The sequence below is a fragment of the Coffea eugenioides genome, chromosome 8 (genome assembly GCF_003713205.1).
Source record: "Coffea eugenioides isolate CCC68of chromosome 8, Ceug_1.0, whole genome shotgun sequence".
In the NCBI taxonomy this organism is placed as follows: Eukaryota; Viridiplantae; Streptophyta; class Magnoliopsida; order Gentianales; family Rubiaceae; genus Coffea; species Coffea eugenioides.
Window position 1 is genome coordinate 2,456,509 of NC_040042.1, and position 25,262 is coordinate 2,481,770.

The following is a 25,262-nucleotide window of genomic DNA, read 5'->3' on the forward strand; positions in this document are numbered from 1 at the left end:
GAGAAGGAATGAGTATTGAAGATGTAGCCTGGGGTTATTTTAGTGAACTGGTCAATAGAAGCCTAATTCAAGTGACTCGTGTGTTTTATGAAGGAATGCCCGGAAATTGTCGAGTCCATGATCTATTGCGAGAAATTATCATTTCCAAGTCAAGAGAACAAAACATGATCACAATTACCACTGGACAACCAACAAGGTGGCCGTCCGAGAAGGTACGCCGTCTAATTGTCCATACTAGTAGTAGTAACAACACTCAGCACCACCAGCAAATGCAAAATTATTGCTTTGACCACCTTCGGTCATTCGTTACAATTGGATCCACGGACCCATCACTGTCCAGAATGTTGTTATCTAAAGTTTCAGGGAGTAGTAAGTTGTTAAAGGTTTTGGATTTGAGAGCTCAAGAGACACAGAGAGAGATACCAAATGAGATTTTCAACTTGTTTCATCTCAAGCATCTAGACCTATATGATACAAGAGTGGAGAGAGTCCCAAAAGCCATTGGAAAGCTTCAACATTTGGAGTATTTGAATTTGGGAAACACTGAAGTTAGGGAATTACCTATGGAAATCCTAAAACTGCAAAAACTTCGGGTTCTCAAAGTATATCAACAAATTGATCCTTCAGATGATGATTATGGACGCCATGGATTTAAAGCTCTATTCAATATGGGAGGGCTTCTTGCTCTAGAAATATTAAGCTGCATAGATGCAAGTAGTGGATGCATAACAGTTGAGATAGGAAAGCTGACCCAATTAAGAGAATTAGCTATTACAAAGTTGAGAAGAGATGATGGAAAGGAGCTCTGCTCCTCCCTTGCCAGCCTCACCAGTCTTCATAAATTGAGCGTTTATTCAATTGGAAAAGGTGATGATCATGAGATAATCGATCTAAATCATCATCATCCTTCTTCTTGTTCGTTTCTTCAATCTCTTCGTATGCTGATTTTGTGTGGCCGCTTAGAAAAGATGCCACAATGGGTAGCTCATCTTCACAGCTTGTTAAGAATAGATTTGAATTGGAGCAAGTTAAGGGGTGAGGAGGATCCACTTGAATCCCTCCAACATTTGCCCAATTTGAGTAGAATTAATTTCTGTGGATCTTACCAGGGAGAAGGGTTGTGTTTCAAGACTGGAGGGTTCCTAAAGTTGAAGTTGTTGCAGTTAAAGAGAATGGAAGGGTTGAGATGGATGAGAGTGGAGGAGGGTGCATTGCCTTGTCTCCATCAACTCATTTTGGAACAACTTCCACTACTAGATGAGTTACCTTTGGGTATTCAGCACTTGAGCCATCTTCAAGAGCTGTATTTGTATGAGATGAGTTCTGAAATGATAGACAAGGTAGAGAATCAGAAGGAAGAAAGTGAAGATTGCAGAAGAATCGCACACATTCCTGAAATTATCATTGGTTTCTATACAGATGATGGGAAATGGAGAAAGCGCCAGCTCTGGGAGGGGACGAAGAAGAACACATAATCTTTCCTAGCATGCAGCAGCTGGCTGGTTTGCTTGCCGTCCCGGTTGTGGACGACACTGCTTCTTCTTCTTTTGTTTTTCTTTTTCTTAATTTTTTTTCCCTTTGAAGTCCATGAGAAGTCCATCGTGTTCTCTGTCTTCCCTTCGTATTTATTGTATGCATCGTGTATATTGCGTATATTATTTTTTTTATCTTTTCGTTTCTTGATCTTTTTTATATTTGATTTAGCAAACTTAGAAGTGTATTAATCACTTCCACAAAACTTTCATTAAAAAAGATGAAGTGATTGACATCGATAACCCTCTACCTTCTTCATCTCTTCAGTTCATTCGTCGGCTAATCTTGAGGGATAGTTAGTCTTCAAATGACAACAATACAACATTGAGTATGGAGATTATGTCTTCAAATACTACAGGAGGTTATTAGTAATTTATCCTCGTTATTTTAAGTTGCGGAAAGTGATGGAAAGAAAAAAATTTTCTTCTGATGCGGTCTCTCTACATTCTTTTCTTCTGATGCTTTCATCTTTTTTTATATTTATTTTATTAATATCTGCATGCCTTTCATGTCTATTTCTTTTTATCAATCGGAAGTGTTCATCATTTTTTTCCCTCTGCATGCCAATCGTGTCTATTTCCAGTGTTTATGTTTTGTTTCTTCAAGTCATAATCTATCATTAGTTTTAGTGTGTATGAATTCGTATTTTGTTTCTTCAAGTCGTAAATTATTATTAGTTTTATGTATTTTCATTCCTTTGCAATCTTTTAACTTGCATGATGATATGTTATTTTTGCTCTGAATAACAAATTTACTCGTTCAATTTTATTATCTCGCGCTCATATTTGCGTGATCTTGTTTTTGTACTGTAACTCACTCTTATCTTTTTGTTTCTTTAGTTTTTCTGTATTTGGTTTAGCAAATAATCCCTTGCACACAATTTCAAAAAATAATTCAGTCTTTATTATTTCTTGTTTCCAACACTTGCTTTGTCTTTATAATTTCTTTTCCTACCAAGAAGACGCACTTGTGATGCACATTTCATTTGGTTATACAATTTGGAAAGAAAAATTCATATTATCCACAAAACACATTTTTCAATCACCTTTTTATTGCGCATACATCATATTAAAAAAGTACTGTAATAAATAATATAAATAAATTTTTAAATAAGCTTTAATCCAGACAAATCTGTTGTTTAAGCGATCTGAGAGTCATATTCTCCCTATAAAAATTTTCTTCTTTAACTGGCGGTTGGTGAGAGGAATTTTCTTCCTTTGGATTCCGTTATTAATTAAGCATCAAGGAGTCCACACGGCGTCGATTTGTGGTTGCTGTTCGGGATGAGAAAAATAGTTGATCATCTATTTATAAATTGTCTGGTAGCGTCACAAGTGTGGGATTATTTTTCAGCATACTTGCAAATACTAGTATTGGAGCACGTGCTTTGTACGTAAATATGATGCTTTTAATTTTTTTAGAAAATCAATTATTTTGAAGGAATAAATGTAATCGAGACAAAAAATGTGATACTTAACATTTATGTTATTTTATATTTTTTCTGAACTTAGTTTGCTCTAATCAATACAAATTCACAAGTTTGCTCCAAGAGCACTTTTATTTTGTAATAATATCAATATTTTTGTCTTAAATTTGGATGACCTAAATGTTCTTTTTCTTGCCATTTGAGTTTAAATTTTTTATTTTTTGAATAATTTGGTGCTCCCTTTAAGTCATTCTATGAATTGTTTATAAGTTTTAGTGAGATTTTCTAATTATTACTATTTTTTGCCAACGGTGGATTGTAAAACAATCTATAGTGCTTTTGTAATTATAATAGTATCTAAATTTATTAAAATTCCATTATTCGAATTTAAATAGCTTAACTTTAAAGAGAAATGTTTTGATTTGATGAAACTTATTTGTATATCTGACTGATGACATGTTTTATGATTATATAGTTTATACGATTAAAAAGTGTAAGACTTTAAGATTATTTATTATATAATAGTCAAAGTGAACTCAGATATATTTTTATTCACCTTCAAAGTACTCCTTAAAATTGATATTTTATAAAAATAATATTTTTTTTGACTTAATTCACCATAACTCAAAGGAATGTTTCACATTTGCAATTATTATTATGATTGGTAATGATGACTATAATATTCATTAATTGTAGTTTAATACTATTAGTTGTTACAAGAATATGATTGATAAAGTTCATTAAATTTAATCTTTATTGTAATTTAAATAAACAAATTCCGAACATAAAACTCTTTGCCTACCTTGATATTCCATTTTCTATTATATTTTGTATTAAAATTTTTTACTCAATACCAATATACGCATATTAAAAAGTTGCTCTAAAAGCTTAATTACTTGTATCCAAAAAAAAAAAAAAAAAAGCTCATGGTACTTTTTAAGAGACTCATAGTACCAACATATTATGTTTTGTTTCATGTTTAAAATACCCTCTAAACTTGAATTTTGTAAATAATATTTGTTCTTCTTTCTTTTGGTAAATAGAAAAGTAAGGAATTTTCATTTTTGTAATTGCTAGGAGGTTTGATATTATTCATTAATGATGAAATGCAATGCAATTTGTCCATTTATTAGAGAGGAGTGTAATTTTAGTATCACAAAAACTAATATCCTTTTTTCCTTACACTATTAAACACTAAGATTCACCATATTTTTTTAATAATTTATGAACAAAATTTGTTCTTCTTTTTTCAATTTAATTCGCTATAACTCCAGGGAATGTTTTTCATTCTTGTAATTGTTGGCATAATTGATATTAATTATTGATAAAATGCGATGAATTGGTTGTTCTTTTCTTGATTTAATTCACCAAAATCACTACAATTCAAGGAATGTTTCTTTGTAATTGTTAGTATAATTCTTATTCATTATTAAGGAAATGCAATGTAATCTGTCCATTTATTAATGCCAAGAGCAATATGGGTATCAAAAAATTAAGATCAATTTTTACTTACACTCACACTAAAGACTCATCATGCTATTTTTCTTATTAATATTAATTATTAAGAAAATGCAATGTAATCTGTCCATTTATTAGTAGTAAAGGCAATATTGGTATTACAAAAATTAAGATTAGTTTTTACTAGAGGTGTCAAAATGGGTGATTTGGATAGGTTTGGGTTGGAAAAAATGGGTAGTGGGTATAAGTAAATTATTAATTCATTTAAATTCATTTTTGCAAACTAAGTTATTAATTTATGCCATCATTTGCACCCATCATTAGTTTTAAATATTTACTTATAATGCACAATAAACCTAATTATCAATTATTTTTTCATTCGTACTCTATGTTGCAAAATTACATACTATTTAATAATTAAACAATAAGAATATAAAAGGTGAACTAAGCACTATAAAAGTTAACATAAAAACTTAATCCAAAAATTTTAAACTTCTAGCATTTTTTCGTGTGTAAATTTAAAATTTCATTTTGAAAAAGTAAGAAAAGAGGATAAAATTTGTCATAAATTGGTAATGCTGAAAAATGAACAAGTTAACCAACTAAGATAAAATAAAATTATAAGATAAAACTAACAAATAATAATAATGATGAAACAAAAGTAGTTAACTTGGGAGAGGAGGTTTGGGGGAAGAGAGAAGGTTTGGGAGAAGACAATTCTAAATGGTTTAATTGGATTTGATGGGTTACCCAATAATATCCATTTAATAAATGGATATTATTGGGTAATCCATTTATACCTATATGCAAAAATTTAAGATACCCATACCCATCTATTCATGGGTGAATATGAATAAATTTAGTTAAATGAATTTGTTTAACAGCTATAGTTTTTACTTACACTCACATTTTATATAGTAATAGATATAGACAAGGAGATTTAGGTGTTTCACCATTTTTTATGAAGTGGTTTCTCTCAGTTCCTAACAAGTCCATGAATCACGTTCGGTGTGTGTTACCAATGGTGATAACCTGGTTTATTTGGAAACGCAGAAATAGACCACGGTTTGAAGGGACAAATCTTTGTGCAGAGCACACTATTCGTGACATTAATGTATTTATTGGGCACTTGGTTTCAGTAGATAAATTAACGATGAAACATTTTGTGGGAGACGGATTGCAAATGGCTTCAACTGCTCGGTTGGATATGGAGTTAAGATGAGAATTTGATTTGAATTCGTAAATTTGAAATCGAAAATTGAAAAAAAAAAAAAGGAATTCGGAGTTTTTGTATTCAAAAATGGCAAAATTGGTTTGAGTTTGGGGCCATGATTCCCAAAAACGGAAATCCCGATTTCAAATTCACAAATTAAAATAGGAATTCGGCTACTCAATTCGATTTCAATTTCAAATATATAATAATATATAATATATGTAAGTTATTATATTATATAATAATAGTATAATACCTCAGAATGACTAATCTAGGCCGTTATAATATAAGTAAATCATTATAATAATAATCATAATAATAATAATAATAATAATAAAATACCTCTAACTAACTAGTCTAGGTTAATTTTTTTCAATAAATTCCAAACCAGTTTTTTTTTAATATGAATTCGGCGAATTCAGTAGAATATTGAATTCTGAATTGAATTCGGAGCGAAATTAAATTAGGAACTTTTGAATTTGAAAATGAAATAGGTTGAAATTTACCAAGTTCAATTTACCGAATTTTCCGAATTCAGACTTCCGAATTAACGATTTCGAATTCGATGCATACCCCTAACTATTACTTATGTGCTTGTCTTCTAGGTGGGGAGGGAGTGTAAGCGAGAGGTCTCGAATTCGAGTCCTCCAACTTACATTTAAAAAAAAAAGTGTGCTTGTCTTCTCTTGTACGATCGAGCAACAAAGATTATTGGATATTTAATATATATGTATGATTTAAATACAATTAAAACAAGCTGGTAGGTGTACTATCAAAGTTTTAAAATTATCATTCACCACTTAAGTTGCAACACTGATAGAAAAAATTAACTTTGGATCCATCTCTTATTTGGTGCACTACCAAATAGACAACCCTTTACATGTATACATTCTTAATTACTAGTATTTTACTACTTATATGTGAAATAAGTTCACAAAATTTTTATTCTAGATGCCAAATGTGCCCTTGGTAACTCTAATCAATCAATCTGATATAACTGAATGACTAGAGATCTCTATTTCTCATTCTAGAAAATGGGGATTCTGGTTCTTCTCTATCTATCCACCCTCCCATTCTTTACCCAAAAAGAAAAAAGGGATGACCGAAGAATCGCAGGCATCACTGAATTTAGTATTGCTTTCTGGGCAGATAGAAAATGCATGGGCATCAGCCACTTGACAGCTAGGTGCTAAGGCTCGGCATCTCTGTCTCTTTTGTCTTCTCGCCTAGCTATTTGCCAATGTTGCTGCAATATTGCACATGGGATCATGGGCTATAAATAACTTCTGCTAATAATTTTTTTAGCAATGAAGTGGAACTCGTATTCAATTCCAGTATAGTGAAATGAAAAATTAAAAGATGAAAATTATGCAGGCAACCAAGAACCAATGCTGACGGTAAGATTTAGCAGCATGTGGGCAATCAAGAACGATTGGTTGGCTTTTTGTTTGATTAATGTAAGGGTTAGCAAATGTTTAAGTTCTACTGTGTTAAAAACCAGCATATGAAGAGGGGATCTCTAATCAACTTCCTTCTTTGAAATTAAGGAACTTGGTTTCTAATAAATAAGATTTGAACCTTTTTATTTCTTGAAAAATTCCTCTCTATTTGAGTATGACGTCATTTGACCAAAAAAAAAACATAATAATAAAAGTAATAAAGTACAACCTCATTTTAGCCAAAAGGCATTGCAAGTATTTATATATCTACCATTCATTTGAAAAAGAGGTGAGCGGTGGATTAAAGGCTTAGGTGAAAAACACCACTCTTTTGACATTTGAAGGTAATTTTTAGATTTCTCAGTTCCTTTATGCGTTTCAGTCATAATTTTCTATTTTTTTCCAACTTTGACTGCTCTCCTGTACTCTTGATAGAATAATTCAGAAACCTGAACTGACCTCATGAGTCATGAGGTCTTCCCTTTATTATTATTATTTTTTTGCCCATTTAAGGTCTACTTTTGAGTTTTGAATACTTGCAGTACCATATAAATAACAAGTTGGTGTATCACCTACTCAGAAATTTTTGGAGACTCCTATTTAACACTAGAGTATTGCTATAAGAAAAATGACAAGAAAAGTACAACATATCTAAATGACCTATCATTTAGGGAGATGGTGACATAAAAAGCAAGGATAGTGAAAGAAAAATCAGGTAACAATAGAAGAGAGCGAAACATAAGATTATAACACAAACGTCGTGATATATCGTGTTTAGTTGTAGATCATTATTGTTAGCATTAATGCATGTGATTCGAGTTTTCCTCTAGTATAGATATACGATAGGTAAATGATTAGAGGTATGCTGATTTAATTATGCCTCTATCTTCCACAATTTACCCAAAAAAAAAAAAAAAAATTGAGCGCAATCGCTTGTGCGAGCTGCAATTTTAAAAAAAAATAATGTTAACAAGATCACCTTTTCTACATAAATAAACGAATGCTCATTCCAATCGGTTCACACTAATAAATAACCATAATCATATTGCAAATGACAGGATGAGACTGGTAGAGAACAGCATTTGATATCGCAAAAGGTTCTTTTACACTGGAATGAGCTCAGACAGCATTCAACTCTCACATTTCACATCTAACGTGCCTAAAATACAAGCATTATTGTGATCAATAAGCTGGCTCCAACTCATTGTTGTCATTTTTGCATTATTTTGAAGCCTCGAACCCTACAATTGCATCAGTAGAGTCTTATCCAACTCCACCACTTGCAGATTTCCATCTATAAAATATGGTGTATTATTGCACAAATTGGCTTCCTCGTAAGATCAGGGCATCTTGTGATTAATTTATTGATCTCCTTCAATTTGGTTTTTAGCTCTTTTGTCCAAAAGGGCATTTTCAAGGATGATTCTTGTAAGTTGAGGGCATCCTGTGATTAATTTACTGATCTCCTTCGTTTTGGTTTCTAGCTCTTCTGCCCTAAAGGACACTTTCAAGGCCAGCTTTTCTAACGACCATTGACTTTTATTGATCAATAGGGTGTACCTTGTTAATTACAAATATTTATATTTATCTATATCTATATCTATGCGATAGTAACCTTCAACATGGTGTATCTTCATGCCAGCTATTGCACCTACCGTTGACCTTTATTGATCACCATGGTGTATTTTGTTAATTACAAAGATTCATCTATATATATAAATATGCTAAAAGAACGAGTTTGTTTTGATGGTTGAGCCTTTGAGTTTTTCTTTTCGAGATCACCCTTCTTACAAAATAATTAGGACTGCGTCATGTCCCTAAATTTGACTGCACTTTCAAATATCATTGAGGGTATTTATGTATTGTCATAATCAAGGTCTCATATTCAAAAAAGAATTTCTATTTCATCAAATTTTCTTATGAATTAATTTTGGAAAGATACACGTTAATGTAATTTCGTCCTTAACTTTCTCACACGACTTTGACAATTTTTCTGTAGTTGGTTATCGTATAAAAATGACGAATATTGATAGTGTCTCTTTATTGACCACTACGAAAACATTGTACCTCTACTTCTTTTGTTTCAAAGTTGCTTTCCGGCGTACAGTATTCGAGTAGCTCATATAACGCTCCTTATCGCATTTGAGTCCAAATTATGGCTCTACGATAGTTAATTTTACTAGTGAATTTCAATTCATTAACTCAAGTAGTAGCTTCGTACTAGGATCTGAAAAAAAAAAAATTGAACTACTACAACATTTTTAGCCTATGACTCATTAAATTCAGGAAAAACAAATCTAACTATATATATGTTTCAAATTTCTCTTTTTCATAACAATATCCCTATATAAAAATCTTCTTTACAAGGATACATTCTCACTGACTATAGTCAATATTTATTTAGCCCTTGCAGATATGTAGCAAAATTTTCCCATAAATTAATTATTCTTGGACAAGTAAAACTGCGAAAGCACAGATTCATTTGAGCAGATATTATAGAATGAAACATATGCCAACTTCAATATTATTGGCAATTAAAGGTCGAGTATAATATATAGCATACATAATTTCCCGCAAGATGTAGAGGAATGGTGGCTGACTACATTCTGGGAATGCAAATGTACATTTTCTTTATGTTGTTTGACTATGTATAATGCATAATTTAATTCTATTTGGTCGAAAGAGCCACTTCTTGTCCCTTATTCCTAACCTAGTCTTAGTTGTAACAATTTCACAACTGGAGAAAAAGAACTGAGATGAAAGATTACATTGGTGATCCAAAAGTCATTCATTTTACAAAGAAGAAAGAAGAAAAATAGAAACACAAAATTATGATTTGACGTATTCGAGTGTATCTATTTTTTTTTTTTTTTTACTCATTGCAATAAACTAAAAGAAAAATTAGACATGATAAGATGGTGGTGATCGGATTTGGCTACGTGGTTAAGGGTTTACTTCAATTGTCTTATGCTGAACATTCAATTTTAGCCATCTCCAATATTTTTAATTCCACTTCTTTCTTCACGTCCAACATTTTATGATCGAGCACATCGTGGGATTGGAAGGACAGGCCAGCAAGACTATAATTCGATTAATCAAATTGATATACCAGCCGGCCAACAGCCTAAGGTTCACAGACAAATAAAATAAGGCTTTTGCTATTATGTACCATACGAGCACAAATAGGTTAGATGAACTTTAGATGTGTTAACCAACTATTAGACATGTCAAACAATTGATTTGGTTCGACATAAAATTTTTCAAAGTAGACCTGGACCTGTGCAGCGATGTTGCAAAATTAAAATTCTAAATAAATATGATTGGAAAACTCTCGATGTGGAAGTGGGAAATTTGGAAATTCAAAAGAATTGTGTAACTTTGACATATTTCATAAATGGAAAATTAAGCACTATCCATCTTAACTTGAATACAATTAATATTTCGTGAAACGACTAAACTTCTCATTCTCCGATCAGCTAACAATGGACTCGGACCCGTATCATTTAAGTCTCGATTTTTATTGCCATGTGTCAGTCTGACAGTCGATGGATGAGATCCACGTTGAGTGATTGTTCTACTAGTATCCAACCAGGAAAGTCACGGCCAATTTCACTCCACTTTCTTATCAATAACGGTACTGCTCCTTCCTTCTCCTCTATAATACTCCATCTTCCTAGCTAAAGGCCTTGCACATACTGCGTTGTTTTAATTTTGATTCAAATTATCATCTTCCTCGCCCGTGTTCTCTTTTTCATCAAACTTGGATTTGACAGGGTAGGTTCAGATCAGCTATTGCCAGAGGTTTCATTTTCTCTCAAGTAAGTGCTGAGATTTGTTTACTTTTCTTGAAGTTCAAGGCTTTTTTTTTTCTTTTTTATGAACATAGCCACGTTTCTAATTGGTAAAATGAGCCGCCTTTGGTCCTATCTAATAGCTTCCATGATTTTGTATTGTCTACTGTGGCAGGTAAGGCTGCTTCGTCTTTCACAATCACGTTGCCGTCTGTCTTCTTGTCTTCAATTTCTTGCTTTAGCTTCCATGGTTAGTTCTTTTTTTCTCTTTTTGACGCTGTTTTTCTTTGTGATAAATACTGCACCATAGAGCATCGAAGTTCATCAGCTTATGAATCTATAACCTCCTCTTACTCCTTCCTTTCAAGATACTACAAGTGGTCTGTCCCATAACGAGAAGCCGCCTTCCCCGACATTCTTAAGTTAAAGAGAAAGACTGAAAATGGCAGAAACGGTTCTCTCTTTTGTGCTGGATCAACTCTCAACTTTTCTGCGCGAGGAGGGACGACTATTGGGAGGGCTTCGGCAAGAGGTTCAATTCATCAGGGATGAGTTGGGGCACATGAGAGCTTTCCTGAGAGAGGCAGAAGCAAAAGAAGAAGATGCTCAACCCAGGCTCCAAGAATGGATCAAGCAAGTGCGAGAGGCTGCTTATGACACTGAAGACATTCTTGATGAATTTGTAGCTCGCTTTGCTCGGCACCGCGCAACAGGATTCTACGGCTCTGTTAGGAGAATTTTCAGCTCCATCAAGAATTTGAGAGCTCGTCGTCGAGTTGCTAGCGAAATACAAAGCATCAAGTCCAGAATCGAAAGTATTTCTGCAGGTCATCAAAGATACCAATCCGAATATGGTATCCCTGCCCAAGCGTCCAACTCACTTCCTGCTGTGAACAACACAACCTGGCGCTATAGCAGAGATGACGCACTGCTTGTGGAAGAAGCTAAATTAGTTGGCATTGACCAGCCCAAGAAACATCTAATTTCTCAGCTCCTCAAAAGGGATGATTACCAACTAAAAGTTGTTTCAGTGGTTGGTATGGGAGGACTTGGCAAAACTACCCTAGTGAAAAGAGTCCACGAGGATCCTGAAGTCAGAAGGCATTTCCCAGTTCGTGCTTGGGTAACTGTCTCTGAAACATGTGACTTTCAGTACCTCCTGAAAGACTTGATTCGGCAGTTACACAAGGAAGGGAAGAAACCAGTCCCACAATCGATAGAGTCTATGACTACCACTGAGCTGAAAAAAATTGTCAAAGATTTTCTTCAACAAGCTGGAAGGTATGCAATTGTTTTTGATGATGTATGGGACGTGGAATTTTGGAATACAATCAAATTTGCACTGCCTGAGAGTAGCCACGGCAACCGCGTCATGCTAACAACTCGAAAAGCTGATGTCGCCACTGCCTCTTGTATCGAATCTCTGGGTTATATCTACAGAATGGAGCCACTGTCCTTTGAAGATTCGTGGACCCTGTTTTGCAACAAGATCTTTAAGGGAAATAGTTGCCCTGGCCATTTGATGGATGCTGCCAAAGGTATAGTGGATAAGTGTGAGGGCTTGCCCCTTGCAATTCTCGCAATTAGTGGGCTTTTGGCTTTGAAAGATGTAAACGGAACAGAGGAATGGGAGACGGTTCGACGCAGTCTTGGGGATGAATTAGAAGGCACTGGTAAGTTAGACAGAATTAGAAAGATACTCTTTCTTAGTTATGGTGATTTGCCTTGGCATCTAAAGACATGTCTGTTGTATTTAAGCATTTATCCAGAGGATCACGAAATAAGATGCATAAGGCTCGTTAATTTGTGGATTGCTGAAAGGTTTGTAGAACGGAGAGAAGGAATGAGGATTGAAGATGCAGCCTGGGGTTATCTCGGCGAACTCGTGAATAGAAGCCTAATTCAAGTGACTGGTGTGTTCTATGAAGGAATACCCAAAAGATGTCGAATCCATGACCTATTGAGAGAAGTTATTCTTCTCAAGTCAAGGGAACAAAACTTGGTCACAGTCACTACTGGACAACCAATGATGTGGCCGTCCGACAAGGTACGCCGTCTAGTAGTCCATAGGTGTAGTAGCAGTAACAACACCCAACAAAGACAAAGTTATTGCTTTGACCACCTTCGGTCGTTCGTTACAGTTGGATCCACGGAACCGCTACTATCCAAAAGGTTGTTATCTGAAATTTCAAGGAGTAGTAAGCTGTTAAAGGTTTTGGATTTGGGTGGTCAAGAGGCACAGGAGGAAATACCAAATGAGATTTTCAACTTGTTTCAGCTCAAGCATCTGGACCTATATGATACAAGAGTGAAGACAGTCCCGAAAGCCATTGGGGAGCTTCAACATTTGGAGTTTCTGGATTTGAGTAACACCAGAGTTAGAGAATTACCTATGGAAATCCTAAAGCTGCAAAAACTTCGGGTTCTCAAAGTATATCAACGAGTTGATTCTTTCGATGATGATTATGGATATCATGGATTTAAAGCTCCCTCGAATATGGGAGTGCTTCTTGCCCTAGAAATATTAGATAGCATAGATGCTAGTAGTGGATCTACAGTAGTCAATGAGATAGGAAAGTTGACCCAATTAAGAGAATTAGGTATTACAAAGTTAAGAAGAGAAGATGGAAAGGAGCTCTGCTCCTCCCTTGCCAACTTCACCAGTCTTCGGGAATTAAGTGTTTATTCAATTGGAAAAGGTGATGATCATGAGATAATTGATCTAAATCATCATCTTTCTTCTCTTTCTTCTGCTTCTTCGTTTCTTCAATCTCTTCGTATGCTGATTTTGGGCGGCCGCTTAGAAAAAATGCCACAATGGGTAGCTCATCTTCACGGTTTGGTAAGAATAGATTTGAATTGGAGCAGGTTGAGGAGTGAGGAGGATCCGCTTGAATCCCTCCAACATTTGCCCAAGGTGGTTTTGTATGAGATGAGTCCTGAAATGATAGAAAATGTAGAGAATCAGAAGGAAGAAAGTGAAGATTACACAAGAATCGCACACATTCCTGAAATTGTCATTGGTTACTATACAGATGATAGGAAATGGAGACAGCACCAGCTATGGGAGGAGAAGAAGAAGAAAACATAACCTTTCCGAGCAGCAGCAGCCGCCGTGGCTGCCCTTTCTCTAGTTTGTGGACAGCACTGCTTTCTCTTCTTTCGTTTTTATTTTTTATTAGTAATTTTCTTTCCCTTCGACATCCGTGTGAGAAGTTCATCATCTTCTGTGTCTTATTTATTGTATGTATTGTGTAAAATGCTTGATGTTGTTAATGTACTGTATACTATTACTCTTTTATCTTTTTGTGTCTTAATCTTTTTTTTGGTCAGAGATAATATGTAAACGATCAATTTTAAATTTTGGTCAGAGATAATATGTAAACCCAATTTAATATGGTTGGTCTGGCAAATGTAGCAAATGTTGGGCATACACCAAGTTTATTATGCGACTCTTTATTATGCGAATGTTGGATATGTTGATCACATATCCCCCAATCTGCTCTTTCCTGCCCAAATTTGCCAGTGTTTCAATTCACATTGCATAAGTGATCATTCATCATTGACTAATAATTACTTTGCGCTAATAAACCTACAATGTGTATCGTTCTCTTTTAGGAATTATCACAAAACACAAAAATTTGAATTCGATTCAAATCTGGGTGCACAATTCAATAATCTTCTAGTAGTATAGAAGGAGACGTCACTTTTTCTTTTTTTTTTGCAGTATTTATTGGAAAATCAAAAGATATGGTTTATGCTGGCAATTAGGAACAAAAGTGCAGATGATCTACGTATGTGTACGTTGGCAATCAAGAGCAACCACTGACCCATTTGCTTTACCAATGTAAGGGCTAGCTAATATTAAGTTAAATAAATTACATTTTATTCCCTATGATTTGGTACTTTACCACATAACTCTCGTATAGGTTAAAAAAAAACCTATATATGACTTCCTCATGATTTAGGTTAAAATTTCACTATTAGTTTTTTCAATAAAAGTAATGGTCAATAATAAAAGATCAAAATCAAACTAATAAATTGTATTTTCACTTCTAAAGGTGACAAAACCTAGGTAAATTCGGCAGGCAATCGAGAACGAATGCTGAAGATAAGGTTTAGCAACATGTGGGCAATCAAGAACGATTGATTTTGTTTGATTAACGTATGGCGCTGGCAAATTTTAAGTTCTATTGAGTTAAAAAAAAAAGAATATGAAGAGAGGATCTCTAATTAACTTTCTTTTTTGAAATTCAGGAATCTAGTTTCTAATACATAAGATTTGGACCCTCATATTCCTTCTCAAATTTCTCTCTATTGATTACAACATCATTTGAACCCCCCCCCCCCCTTCTATATCATTTTGTCGAAAAGGCATTAAAATAATCTATATACCTACAATTCATGTAAAAAAGAATAAATTACATATAATCCCTCTATATTTTTCTTCAATGCCACATAACACCTCTAAAGCTTCATAATAGTTATATAACATTTATGTGATTTTATGTAAAATAGAAAATGGAAGGAATACACCATTGATTAGGTGATTAAACTAAATGCGGCGCTCCCATAAACTTGTGTGATGGAATCATAAAATCCACTTAACCCTCTGTGATTTAAATAAATACGCATTTTACCTCATTGTAATTTTTACATTTATCCACATAACTTCCTTGCGGTTTTATCCAAGGTAGTTAAACATTTATTCACTTTATCATTTAAATAAGGACATTATTAGTATTTGAAATAATTTTATAGAGGTTATTTTTTGAAAAGTTTACACTGAACTTAAGGGAATATTTTGTAATGTTATAGTGGTTATATGACTATGAGTGGAACCATAGAAGGTTACGTTTTATTTACTCTAAAAGAAGGATACTTAAAACTAAGGGTGGCAACAAGGGCAGGTGCCTGTGAGGGTAGAAATAGGGAGGAGGATGGGACGGGGCTACATATACATGCCCCATCCCCCGCATATGAAAAAAAATTATATATATATATATATATATTTAAATTTATAGATGTATATATAATACATATATATACACAATATAATAATTTAGTTATAATCCAATTCTTTATATTTAATAATATAATTAATAACATAATTATGTAGTTTTGGTCCCTAAAATTTTTGCAAGAGCAAATCTGGTCCCTAATATATCCATTTTAAAAATAGATTTAGGACATTTGAAGAATTTTTTTCAATTACTAACATAATTTAGTCACGTCTAATTATGTGTCCATTAAATTACATTTCAAAACAAAGAAGCAAAATAGTAGCTAACTTTAAACAACAAAATTAAGAACTAATAATTCATATGCTAACTAATTAACTAGTAAAAATTGAAAATTTTTAAACCCAAATTAGTTGAAGCACACAATTCATTGATATAGAACTCATTTTTAAACTCTATCCAGACTATGCCAAGCACAAAATCGTAACATTTCAGATAGATTAACAAATTTTCTTTTTTATCCCTCTTGATTAATTAGTTACCGACATGGTATCATGTAAACAGGTCTTATTATTGAAGAGTACTCGCTATTTTGCTTCTTTTTTAAGATATTTAAAATTAACAAGCATGTAATCACATATAACAGATTCTACCAATATTTGAAAAAATTCGTCAGTCATCCTAAATCTACTTCAAAACGATTAACATGGCGGACCAAAATTGTTCCTACCAATATTTTAGGGACTAAAAATTGCACATGTGCTAAATCTCCATGCTGTTCACAGACCTCCTAAATCAATGTAGGCTCACATTTTGTTCCCAAGGTTTCTTTGATATTCCATCCGCTTTTATTACAAATACTAATTGGTCAGCAGAAATTAATTCCATATAGGAAGGAAGGTTATATATGTTACCAGAAGGAGCAAAAGACTTTGTAGCAGTTATATTTCTTCGTCAATGAAATCAACAATGTCCAGTCCAAGAAGGTCCTGATGACGTGCACCCCACAGCTGTTTCTTGATCTTTTCTATATTTGATTTAGCAAACGATCAAGAGGTAGACAGGTTAGAAGTGTGTTAAATAATATCTACCAGAAAATATTCATTAAAAGCTCCAAATAATAACTTTTAAATTTTGGTGAGAGATAATACATAAACTCAATTTGTCAAGTAAAAATAGCAAATATTGAACATACACCAAGTTCATTATATGACTGCTTTTACGTCATAGGTATCCCCCAATCTGTTCTTTCCTTCCCCAATTTGCCAATGTTTCAACTCACATTGCATATGGGATTATTCATCATTCATCATTGTACAAACTCACATTGTTTCTTAAATGTTTTTCACTGAAAATCTTCATTGCATTCTCTTTTAGAAATTGTCACAAAACACAAAATTTGGATTTGATTCAATTCACTCTAAAGATTTTTTTGTTTCTTGTAGTATAGAAGGGCTCATGACTTTTTTTTTACGGCATTTATTGTAAAATCAAAAGATGCGGATTATGCTGGCAATTAGTAACAAAAATGCAGATGATCTATGTATATGCATATGTTGGTAATCAAGAGCAACCACTGGCCTATTGGCTTGAGTAATGTAAGGGCAAACTAATGGAGTATTTAACTTTCACCGAAATATTAAAAAAGAAATTGTAAATGGGCGTGATCGTTCTTTTACTAACGTAGATTCCCATTGTCTGGGAGTCTTGAGCTCCACTTTAACACACATGTTTCTGAAGTTGCTCTAAAATTTCCCGTGTGTTTATGATAAGTAGTACTATTTTATCCAGAAAACCCAAAAGCGTAAATAAAAAAAATAGTACAAAGATCAAAACATGAAGTTACTTAACCCCTTGATAACTTGAAACAGGGATCAAAACTGTACCATTTGATATTGAGCTTGCTGCAGAACCATCAGCAATTCCAAACTGTACTATTTGATCTTCAGAGATGCAAAGGCCCTCAAATATCAAACTAGAAATGCAAAATCGACGGGTGTTTCCCTTAGCACTGGACATGACTCAATGGTTGTTCTTACTTCTTAAAAGAGCAATTTTGATGAGAGTAGAGGAATGGGTTAGATGGTACGAGAGAACGGAATATAAATAAGAGCTATTGGGTTCAAACCTTCTCACTTACATTAGAAAAAAAAAAGACAAAAAAAAAAAAAAAGAAGAGCAGCTTTGATGAAATTTCAAGGAAAAAAAAAAAACACTTGCCGCAGAACCATCAGCAATTCCAAACCGTACCATTTGATCTTCAGAGATGCAAAGGCCCTCAAATATCAAACTAGAAATGCAAAATCGTAGGGGTGGCAATTCCTGACACGACCCGAAAACACGACACGAATCTAACACGAAATTAATGGGTTTGGGTTGAGGTTTCGAGAGTTTGGGTCAGAATCGGGTCGAACTCGATGAACCTGAAAAAAAAACAGGTCAATTTCGGATCAACCCGTGGTGACATGATATGACCCGATGTGACCCGTTTACGAATTAAGACTAATTTAATAAACATAAAAATTATTTTATCTAACTAAACTAAATCATTCTTTTTTTCCAAAGGCATTAATTACTTAATCCTAAATGAATTTATTTAACTTGTGTGAAGTTAAAATTATTATATTTGGACAAATAATATATTATGTTATTTTTTACTTTTATGCTGTTTTAATTTTTTTATATTTGGTTTTAAAACACTTTTATTAATTTATTTTAGATTTGGTTTGAAATTATTTATTTAAATTTTTATTACTTGATGATGTAATTAATTTTGTGAAAAATTGATTTTATTAAAAATTACAGTGATAAATTAATAAATTAAAATTAAGTTTCGAGTCATTTCGGGTCGACCCCGCCAAACCGAAATTTTCGGGTTGGCGGGTCGGGTTCGGGTCAGCAGGTTCTTTGTTATACTTAAGCCTCAACCCGACCCGTCAACCCGAACCCGACCCGATTACCACTCCTACAAAATCGATGGGTGTTTCCCTTAGCACTGGACAAAGTTATTGCCGACAATTACTTCAGGAGAAAACGCACAAAAAGTTATGTTAACGTTCCCCACCCACTCTTTGCACAAGTTAGCTCATTTTTTCAAGGCCTGCTTCTTACCTTCCTCTCTCGCCATTCCACAGTCCATAACAGGCCAAGACTAATTTTCGTCATCCTCAACTTGGTTCAAACTATGGAAAGCATCACTTGACAGGTGTCGAATTTGTATAATAATAATTACCTACTCGAAACAAATATCAAACCGTATATAGTGATGAGCAGAATCGTCTCCACAGGGATTGGGAAAATTTATTTCTTTTCAAGTTAGAATTAATTGGGGGAGTTTGGAGATACTTGGATTTAACCAACTAAATTCAGTAAGATCAAAATAACACAAATAAAATAAAATTGAATCAATAATAGCAAAACTCTAGCTAGAGTAACAACTGTCAGATAAAGTTCATAAACCGATCATAGATGCAAGGATAAATTCAATTATTTATTGATAAATTAGTTTTAGCATAAAAGCCAACTTTCCTTATTTGTCGATAATCAAGGTACGATCGTTAACTATTTCTCTAATCCAGAAATATCTCTAGGTATGATCATAGAAATTTAATTACCGGATTGCATGAATAATTAGAAGAGTTTAATTCTAACCAATCAACACGCTACGAGGTCTCTTTAAGTTAGATTATTCAATTTCTTAACACAAATCTAATTATGTCAGTTGCTACCAGAATTAAAGCAATTTAACAATTACGAATTAAATCGATTCAATTAACAATCAACTATCAAGTCAATTCAAATACGAAGCCCTTTGATATTTGTGTAACATAATAGTCATAATTATTAAAACCAAAGAACGAATAAATACCAACAAATCAAAGAAACAGTGTAATTGATTCAATCTCACAGTTTGTAGAACAAAGTCTTCAAGTTATCCTCATGCTAGAAATAGAATTTAGCTATGCACCCTCGAGGAAAATATACAAGATTCCATTGATAACAATTGCGTATGGTTTTTTCTCTAAAAAACTAACGAAAGACGAGGGAAAGAAAAGAAACAAGTGACGGCCGTATATCCTGCTTCCAAGAGTCACACTCCGAAATTGTTGCTAGCCAACTCCTCATCAAGTGGGTCCGTCCTTTGCTTTTGTTTTTGTTTCCTATTCGGTCTCAACTATCAATAACATAACATGTTTCCTAAATAGCAAAAAGTAAATACTAAAGATAATACTCGAAGTTTCCTAATCCAATACTAGAACTAATAATGAAAATTAAAGTTTTCAAAATCTTCCTCCAAAAGTTAACCTGAGTTCAACTTGGATTTGGAAATCGGTCCCGAACGTTCCACCATCAAATTAACTCTTGAAATGTTGGAAAATTGCTCCTTTTGATCGCGTCTCACATAATTCCCTATAATTAACACAAATAACTAAATATCAGTAGAATCCGACAATTAAAATAATATTTGACAAGAATAAAGGGGAAATTAATCATAAAAATTAATAACAAATTTCAACCTATCATCACCCATTATGCAATCGTATGTTCATCTAAGAACTATCTGAGTCTCGAGATTGTTCGAGGAACTTCACAAGGGAACTGACCATTCAAACTCCAACAATCTACAAGAAGCTCATCTATTTGGATAATCAAGCATTTTTACACTACTAGTAATGAATCATGTGCTTTTGCACGTGAACATGAGCATGATATTTTTAGATTTTTTCTTAGAATTTTCAAAAATGTAATTTACAGTCCATTTTTTTTTTATATGTTACCACATATCTTAACAAATGAAAACTATATGATTTAAGTGATAGTGGGAGTATGATGTGACTACAAATAACATTTCTCAAAAGTTTTAGAAAATCAATTATTTTAAAGGAATAAATGTAACTGAGACAAAAAAAATGTGATATTTAATATTTATATTTTTTGTATTTTTTTGAATTTGGTTGCCATAACCAACACAATTGCATAAGCAATAAAGCAATATTCATCCTAAGAGCACATTTAATTTGTAACAGTATCAATGTTGTTGTCTTTCTGTTAAATTTGGATTATCTTAGTGTTCTCTTTTATGTCATTTGAGTTAAAATTTATAACTTATTAACCAAAAAATGGCATTTATTATTCATATATTTTTTTTGAATTTGGTTTGCCCTAACCAATATAAATGCACAAGTAATAAAGCATTATTTGTTCCAAAAGGACTTTATTTTGTAAGAGTATTTATGTTTTCTTCGTTCTGTTAAATTATGTCATTTGATTTAAAATCTTTAACTTTTGAATAATTTGTTGTTCCCCTTTAAGTCACTCTATGAATTTTTAAACAGTTTTAGTGAGTTTTTCTAATAATTATTATTTTTCGCTAATGGTGGACTGTAAATTATCTATAGTACTATTATAATTACAATAGTATTTAAATATATTGAATTCCATTGTTCAAATTTAAATAGCTTAATTTTGAACAGAAATGTTTTCATTTCGTGAAACTTATTTGTATTTATCATTGATGACACGATTTATGATTATAGAGTTTATATTTAAAAATTGTAAGCCATTAAGATTATTTATTATATAATAGTTAAATTGAATTTGGAAATATTTTTATTCACCTTTGATGACATGTTTTCACTAAGATTCACCATATTCTTTTATAATAAATAAAATTTGTTGTGGTATGAACCCATTTAACCCAAAGGGTGAGCTTCTGCCCTTACCCAAGAAGTGTTAACAGGAATCTTTGCGGCCCAAAAGGAGCACGCTTTCAAGTTTTGGTATGAACCCATTTAACCCAAAGGGTATCCTTTTTACAGCAAACATGCCATATTTGCTTCATGATTAGACATTTGTTCCAAAGTTCTAAATCAAACAGGCCCAATCCTTCCCTCCTTCTTAGGCATGCATATGTCAGTTCACTTAACTTTTGCACACTAATGAGTTCTAATCTCACCAGCCCATAAAATGGAAGTTAGCATACTACAAATCTTCTTGATGACAGATTTGGGAAGTTAGCATACAACCTGAATCCCATTTAAGATCGATTTTATCAATTGTAATCTGCCTCCATATGAAAGTTTTTTACTAGCCCAACTGTGAATTCCTTGTGCTATCTTATTTAAAATATGTTGACGATGTATAAATCTCAGTCTAGTAGATATCAATGGCAAGCCCAAATAACTAACAGGGAGTGAGCCTAAGGCATCTGCAGTGGATTGCAAAGCTGAATCTGCATATCCTCATTCACACCAGCCATATGTATCTGAGGACATTTCACCGAATTCATGCAAGGTTTTCTGAATCAACTGAAATGATCTCCTTGTAGCAGCAGTAAGTATAAAAAGTTCATCCGCAAAAGATAAATGGGATATTTTAAGTTATTGACACCTGGGGTGATAGTTGAATCCATTCTTATCAATGTTCCAATTCAGTAATTTTGTGAATATCTCCATAGCGATTAGAAACAGATAAGGGGATATAGGATCCCCCTGTTTCACTCCCAATTCGTTTCTGAAGTATCCTACCATTGATCCATTTAGGTTAAGCGAAAAGGAGGCCATGGTCACACATTTATCCACTAAAGCAATGAATTTAGCAGGAAAGCCCGATAGCTTCATAGCAGCAAATAAGAAATCCCAATTCAGGGCGTCGTAGGGTTTCATAATATCAATCTTTATGACAGCTCTTGGTGATCCATCTTTCCTGTGATAATCCCTCACCACCTCATGCATCAAGAGAACATTATCAAGAATGTGTCTGCCTTTCACAAAGGCACGCTGTGTGTTGCTGATAATTTCAGGAATAACCTTCTTTAGCTTATTGGTCAAGATGGCAGAATAGCACTTCTGCAGTGTATTGCAGCACGCTATGGGCCTAAGGTTCTTCATGCGCGTAGCATTTACTACTTTTGGCAGCACCAACGTGAGGACAGTACTATGAAGCGGATAATACATGAAAGTAAAACAATACTGAATAGCATCGATCACATCATTTCCAACCACATTCCAATTTAATTTGAAGAATTCAGCCAGATATCCATCAGGTCCAGGTGCTTTGCCATCCTTCAGTTGAAACATGACTCTTTTGATATCTTCAGGAGTAACTCTAGCAGTTAAGTATACACATTGCTCACTACTAAGTACAGGATTAATAAATTGCCACATTCTATTTTCATAGTCAGCTTCCCAGAGATAACCCGGAGAAAAAAGCTTTTGATAAAATCCAATAGCCAACTCCTCCACTTCAGCATAGTCTGTGCCAACTCCTTCACTTCAGCATAGTCTGTGATCTTTACATCCTCATCATCATATAATGCCAATATCCTGTTCCTTGTAGTGTGTGCTTTCATCTTTCCATGAAGAAAGGAGGTGTTTTTATCTCCCTCTATTAACCACAACACTCTGGATTTTACTTTGTATAAGGTCTCCTCTGCTTGCAATAGTTCAGCACATTCTTTGATTAGAGTTCTTTCCTGCGTGACTAGCTCAGAGTCAAAAGGCCTAGTTAGGCTTGTCAATGGGCCGGGTCCGGGCCGGAATTCATTATTCCAGACCCGGACCCGGCACACTATATTGGATCCGGACCCGCCCGTTTACCCGACGGATCTTTACTCTATGTTCTGAATTCGGATCCGACGGGTCCCGGGTCCCGGATCTGGATCCGGGTCTACCCGAAAAAAAAACTAATCAATTTATAATTTCTAACAAAAATGAGAAAAAAACATATATTTATAAACTAATTTCTAACTAATACAATAAAAATTAAAGAAGAAAAGAAATCAAATTAACCTTACTCAAATACATCACCCTAATCAAATTATATTGATTAGGATCCGGGTCCAATTATATTGATTACTCAAATACATCATCTTAATCAAATTATATTAATAAATATATATTTTAAATTATTAATCCATTTATATCCGAATCCGGGTCCAATACGGGTCGGAATACTATATTCCGTATCCAACCCGTTTTTTGTTTGGCAAAACGGATTCGGATCCGGGTAACGGAATTAAATCCCTACCCATACCCGGATAAATTTGATGGATCCGATCCGGATCCGGGTCTAGACCCGGACCGTTGACAGCCCCGCCTAGTCTGCATCATAAGCTGCACCTGCACCAACTCGATCCTTTTTTTGACAACTCTGCCACTAATGTCATCAAATTATTAGACATGTTCCATTTACAAAACAGAAAAAAGGCAAGCCAATTAATGTTAAGTACACACTGATGAAGGAGCTCTTTCCCTTTTTCTTTTTTTTTTTTCCCTGATTTTTTAACAAAACCCTACTAGTTTTAGGGCCTAAAATTATGAGAGGAAAAACAATTTATCTGATATTTTATATTGAGATGTAAGCAAATGTGATTATTTAAACGCATAGTTGATTACCTTAATTAAGAATAAATATCTCAAGATTGATACTGTACTCTCAGACGATGTCTCAATGCTTTTTTCTGCTCAATATTATCTAACCTGTTCTTTTTTTCAGTTTTCCTCAGATCTCAAAAAAAGAAAATTGCAAAATAATAGGGAAAAAAAGGAAACGAAAGGAAAATAAAATTATTATTTTTTTCTTGTTAACAGCATGCATCACTCGGTCCATTACAAGTGACTGTCGTCTCTGTTAATCTATATACGTTTCTTAAATATATGCTTTTGGTTTTACACTACTAATGTAAATTTTTTTTTCTTAAAAAATAGATTCAAGTCAAATAGGGGACACGTTTTGATTTAAAATGGAAGCATTATTGCCATATCCGTCCAAATTAATTATGTGCCACTCTCTTGTTTTTTCTTTTTCCAACAAAGGATAATATTTTATAAATATTAAACACTTGATTTTACAAGGATTAATTACAAAACGGGAATACTACCGGTCCGTCCAAATTAATTACATGCCACTCTCTTGTTTTGTCATATCCCACTACTTTCGAAATCCTATGGTATTTGTTAATAAGCATTTATTCTTGCAATTTCTTGTCATAATCTCCGCTTTCCTAAGGGCGTCAACTCCGACCACAAACCTTTTGGGGTTTTTTTTTTAAAAAAAAATTCCAAATAGACCTTTTTTCAGCAAATAGACAAACCCTTTACATGTTTGGTGGCAGAGTTGTGGAAAAAACCCTTTACATGTTTGCATTCTTAATTACTAGTATTTTAGTACTTATATGTGAAATAAGTTCTCAAAACTTTTATTCTAGATGCCAAATGTACCCTTGGTAACTCTAATTAATCAATCTGATATAACTGAATGACAAAAATATCTATTTCTCATTCTAGAAAATGGGGATTCTGGTTCTTCCCAATCTATTTCTCTATCTCTTCCGTCTTCTCGCCTAGCCAATTGCCAATGTTGCATTGCAATATTGCACATGGGATCATGGGCTATAAATAACTTTTGCTAATAAATTTTACTTCTGCTAATAATCTTTTT

The 25,262-nt window shown here is 33.5% G+C and overlaps 4 protein-coding genes across 4 annotated transcripts in view; 3 read left to right on the forward strand and 1 right to left on the reverse strand.

Moving 5' to 3' along the window:
• The window catches only part of LOC113779338 (disease resistance protein RPM1-like), a 104,381-nt gene that overhangs the window by 56,001 nt on the left and 23,118 nt on the right, over positions 1-25,262 (reverse strand). The window lies entirely within an intron of this gene.
• On the forward strand, positions 9-1,475 carry LOC113779466 (disease resistance protein RPM1-like). The gene has a single exon (XM_027325047.1). It carries the CDS (start codon positions 9-11, stop codon positions 1,473-1,475), a length of 1,467 nt encoding a protein of 488 aa, XP_027180848.1.
• Positions 10,742-25,262, forward strand: part of LOC113779339 (disease resistance protein RPM1-like) — a 72,823-nt gene continuing 58,302 nt past the window's right edge. The window contains exon 1 of the mRNA XM_027324903.1: positions 10,742-10,887. The gene's annotated coding sequence lies outside the window, so the exon portion shown is untranslated. The remainder of the gene's footprint in view (positions 10,888-25,262) is intronic.
• Positions 11,303-13,951, forward strand: LOC113779467 (disease resistance protein RPM1-like). The gene has a single exon (XM_027325048.1). The coding sequence runs from the start codon at positions 11,303-11,305 to the stop codon at positions 13,949-13,951; it is 2,649 nt and encodes an 882-aa protein (XP_027180849.1).